Source organism: Sphaeroforma arctica (genome assembly GCF_001186125.1).
Source record: "Sphaeroforma arctica JP610 unplaced genomic scaffold supercont1.356, whole genome shotgun sequence".
NCBI classification, from domain to species: domain Eukaryota; class Ichthyosporea; order Ichthyophonida; genus Sphaeroforma; species Sphaeroforma arctica.
Genome location: NW_014040202.1, coordinates 33,026 through 38,119, shown reverse-complemented (window position 1 = coordinate 38,119; position 5,094 = coordinate 33,026). Strand labels below are relative to the sequence as shown.

The window sequence follows — 5,094 nt, the reverse complement described above, 5'->3', positions numbered from 1 at the left end:
GTGTGTGTGTGTATATGTGTGTGTGTGTGTGTGTGTGTATGACATTCAGATTTCGTATGAAACGCTATGTGTATGCACAATTTGTGACTCAGTAAGGTCCTGTTTGAATGTATACAAGAACATTCAAGTAGGCATATTGTTGATTCGTGTATCTTGGCGTCTTTTTGTGGGTCTATAGCGTATCGAGATCATGATATACAACAAACTTGATATTTCTGTAATGTCATGTGTGTGTTGTATTTGTCCGTTACTATTAATATTTGTATATCTTACTTTCTATTACTTTTATGAAGGTATGTATATGAAATTCGTTTTATTATCGATATTAATTACATACCCATGTTTATGTGTATGCCCTTAAAGTATGCGTATCTAAATTTTAAGTCTGTAAACGTATATGCGAGTACGCAGAGTATTGGCAGTGATACGGTACTGATTATACTGGAATTTTATGGCTTCTGCAATTAACAAGAGGTATACCACATTCCAAATATCTTCCAGGACTAAACCACGTGGTCTGGAATCTAGTCCTAAGGTCGTCAAGGAACCTACCGTTGTCAAGGAAACGCACAGTACAGAGGATAAAGACAAAGTTTGCTTGACACCTGGAAGTCGGATGTATGTTGTCATGGAAGCCAGGGGTTTCCGGATGTGCACATCGACTGCTGAGAGTAATTCTTGAAATAAATGCAACGCTGATAGGTAGACGTTGAAATACCGAAATCATGTAGACACACCGAGCAGCCTGTTCCCGTACGATTTAGAGTCCTCGTGTAAATTTCCAGGAAATTGGTGTAGGACTGTGAATACACTCGGACATAAGCGTCTTCTATATATCTAGTGTACGTGAGGGTATTTCCATGTTCGGAGAGCGCACGCAGCTGCCCTTAGTATTTAAAACGAGAATACTGTATTTTTGCACATATCAAACATGGTAGTCGATGCCACGATGTTCATGAACGGACTCTTTTATGCATACCCTGAACTATTGGTGCAAACAACTTAACCTACCAGAGGGGGTATTGAAATTCGTAAAGCCTTGCAAATGAATATCGAGCCGTAATCTCAACCTGTGTATTGCCACAACCTTCAGTGTGATATTAATGGTGTCTCCTATCGCTGAGTTTAGCATCATCTATGAATATGCTATGATCGTTTGTGAGCCGGTGAATGTACAGCTTTAAGTTTAGCAATGGTATGCGCTGCAACCAATTGTAGTATGTCGACACGTTCAACCAATTGTAGTATGTTGACACGTTCAACCAATTGTAGTATGTCGACTTGTTCAACCAGTTGCTGTATGTCGACACGTTCAACCAATTGTAGTGTGTCGACACGTTCAACCAATTGTAGTGTGTCGACACGTTCAACCAATTGTAGTATGTTGACACGTTCAACCAGTTGCTGTATGTCGACACGTTCAACCAATTGTAGTGTGTCGACACGTTCAACCAATTGTAGTATGTCGACACGTTCAACCAATTGCTGTATGTTGACACGTTCAACAAATTGTAGTATGTCGACACGTTCAACCAGTTGTAGTATGTCGACACGTTCAACCAAATGTAGTAAGTCAACACGTTCAACCAATTGTAGTATGTCGACACGTTGCGTATACACCAGTATGCAGCGTATGCAGCGATTTGACTCGAATTAAGATAATGAACATCAGGTGGAGATGCGTGACAACTGTCTGCGGACTGGTCCTTTAGTGTATCATTCAGAAGTCAGTCGAGGCAAAATATTGATTTTTATACCAATGTTATATTTTCTTATTTAATCACATCTGGTAATTGATATGACTGTCTTCCCGATATGCTCGTTGGATTGAACATCTTCAACGAGGAAATGGTCAATTCCTAAGCCGAGCACGAAGGCGGCAACAATTCTCACTACCAACCTCGTCAACTACGGTAGACAAGGAGGTCAGCTCCAAAGCAACAAAAGTCATGAAGAAACAAACCCAAAATGGTTCTCCAGAATCAAGATCCCTTCATTGCTGAACAATCCTGATACCCCAGGCAATAGGGTGGGTGGGTGGTGATTCAAATTGGGGTTGACTAGATTGTATCTGTATGGGAGATGTGCTTCGTAGGACTATTTTTTTTCCTTGTTTGTATGTTTACATAGCTTGTGCACTTTTTACTATGAATCCCTTGCAGGGATGTCCCTTGCGGTCCAAGGCTTGCTACTTGTAAAGTTCTATGAGGTTTTTCAACGGCACCAGACTTTGAAAAGGGTGCTTCTTCCAGATTTCATTCCTCATTGGATCCGCTCCAATTTTACGCGAATATTGGGAAACTTTCTGATTTCAAATTATACACTACTTCGCCGTGAGGGCATTAAAATCGATCACTGGTCTTGGAGAAGAGTTTTTTGTGCATACACACGGTTAAGAAGAGAACGCGCGCCCCTTTTTTTTTATAGCTGTTTTTGCCTTCTTTTTTTTTCCAGTCATTTTTTGTGTGGGCCCAAGCTTAGGTCTCAGGGGTTGGCCTCTCCTTCAATGTTTATTTTTTTCAAACGTTCATCCTCATTCCTTTTCTCTTTTGATTAATTATTTTCGTACGCATCGCTTCACTCTGGGAAATTGCATGCTTTCCCGCATTCATGCACAATTTCTCCGTGTGAATACGCTCCGTACCGGTCAGTGTGCAAGTTTCTTGTCCTTCAACATTTTTTACATCGAATTTTGGCTCCTCCTTCAACCGCTCGACGCAGCCATATGGTTTTTCTTAGCGTTTCTGCCTTCGCTTCGTATATGCGAATTTTATGTAGTCCTTATTCGCGCCCCTCTTGGCATTTCTAGCGGTTCTCCCCATTATCCTTCTTGATCGTTTTTTTCTTCGCTTAACTTTTTTCAGGGCGGCTGTATGTTTTGTCTTCAGGCAGGCGTGATTGCAGCTCGAAGATACACTTTGCAATGATCCGCTCGGCAAGCTGCTTGTCCTCCAACCTAATATTGTTTGCAGTTTGTGTTACTTCCTGCCTAGCCCATGGCTCCTTTTTCTCACTTCTTTATCTGCTGACAAGGCAATCATATGTTTCATCACTTCGACCAGTTTCAAGTTGTGGTTCTTCGTTGCGTCGCTCGATTATCATAAACGTTTCTAAACCCTTTTTTTTCATACGCTTCAATTCGCTCAGGACTGCCGTTAAAGCTCGCCCTAAGTCATCTTCTTCAATTGGTTCTTGTGGATACGCTTCGCATCCCTCAGTGTGGCCTGTTGAGTCGAAACATTTTCCAAGGTGTTGGGGGGACCGAGCCGTCGGAAGCGACCCAGTCATACCCTCAACGAGTACGATGCTATATAATTTCTCATATGGCGCTGAACATAATGTTCATTACTATCGGCAATGCTGCTCGTATATTTCATAAAAATTGCGTGGCATATATGATCAGACGACAAAGATGATTTCAGAGTTATGCAGGTCCCCTCTCTGCGCGTTGACTGCGGTGCACATATTTTAAACCAGTCGGTTGGAAATATGCAGCATCCTACTAGCACGCTCGGCAAGAGCGATACGCTCATGGAGTATTGCCCTACCTGAGCTAGGCGTAGATAGATTAAAGGATACCGCAATCTATACAGCAGGAGTGATGTGAAGCGTATCAGGATGACTGTGGAAATGCATGAGTGAAACGAATCGTTCAAAAGAGCAATTGAGGGAAATAAATGTAGGGTGAACCTCCAACAAAAGGCCGAGGCAAAAGGGAAAGAAAAAACACATGGCTGCTTTGTACGCAGATGAAAGGTGAGGAAGGGGAGATCAACTAAAGAGAACCCAGAGAAAACAAAGAAAAATCGCTTAGCACGACCCAAAGAGGCCAAGGAAGCAAAAGGATTAAGAGGGAGGCAGTGATCTGAGCAGTAACCAAAGAGAAAGTGGAAAAGGTGCAGGCCCTTCCCAACAAGTAGTCCGTGACACTTTAAGCTTATAGTGGATTTACCATTTTATCACGAGGAATATTTGGTCTGAGCTATTCGCTAGCACAAAGAAATCGATCGACAGACTGATCGACAGAAAGGCTGAATGGAATATAGCACAACGAATTACATGTCCAGTTGGTACTGAAATACATGAAATACAGTTGCTCCTTCTTTGATTCACGAGGGTATAATAGTCTTACTGGGCTGCAAATTTGAATGTTCACAATTTACTGGAAACTTGACTTTTTATTGTTGCAAATCTTTGGTGCAGAGGGGCACAACGTCCTCATCTGTATTCCATCGACGCTCGAACAAGCCCACGCAAACGCCATGCCATAGTGCGTTGCGAGCCAATCCATTAAAGTCGGGAATTTCAGGAAGAAAGGCCACGTTACTTCCGCTAAGCGAGGGCGCCGTCACTCACGCTCCCTGCAGTAAGAAGGATATCATTGTTTATTTCAATTTGCGGTAAATGCGTATATATAAAAACTTGGGCAACGCGAGAATGATTTAGGTGAGAAAGGCGCCAATACACGAGGGTGTTGGACTTGTTGGACAAGAAACGCCACGTTACTTCCGCTAAGCGAGAGCGCCGTCACTCACGCTCCCTGCAGTAATAAGGATATCATTGTTTATTTCAATTTGCGGTAAATGCGTATACATAAAAACTTGGGCAACGCGAGAATGATTTAGGTGAAAAAGGCGCCAATACACGAAATGTGTGTTGGACGTCCGTAGTCCTAGAGAATCTGCCCTCGTAAACCCTTGCTTCAGTAGCTCTGAATGCCCACCAATCTGAAGAGAATGTCCCGAGTATCTTGTGATGTCAAAGCCAATTAGATGTTTTTGAGATTTGAACTTTATTGTCCACTTTGATTTCTCGTAAGATGCGTTGCTGATGAAGAAAAAAAAAGGTTTAATGAGGGCTCCGTATTAGGATGTGAAAACGATGTAGTAGATGGCGATCTAGGCATATGCATGCGTAAATTAATGATATCTTTTCGACCCGTACTGTCAGTATCCGTGTAGGATTTTAAACGATGGCAGTAGAACATTGATGTACTGTGAGTGAGCAGTGATGCCTGTGCCTGGTTTTCGGTGCATAAGACGGTGAATATTGTATGGTTCTAGTCGTAAGTGAACGCAAAGTTTTTGTGGTGTC

The 5,094-nt window shown here is 42.3% G+C and overlaps 1 protein-coding gene across 1 annotated transcript; it reads right to left on the bottom strand.

Annotated features, from left to right (window-relative positions):
• Nucleotides 1-961: 961 nt before the first annotated feature.
• Nucleotides 962-1,951, bottom strand: SARC_05534 (hypothetical protein; the record flags this gene model as incomplete). Its single annotated transcript, XM_014300603.1, has 2 exons — nt 962-1,485; nt 1,901-1,951. The coding sequence occupies 2 exons, from the start codon at nt 1,949-1,951 to the stop codon at nt 1,147-1,149; spliced, it is 390 nt and encodes a 129-aa protein (XP_014156078.1). The 3' UTR covers nt 962-1,146.
• Between the last annotated feature and the right edge of the window lie 3,143 nt (nt 1,952-5,094).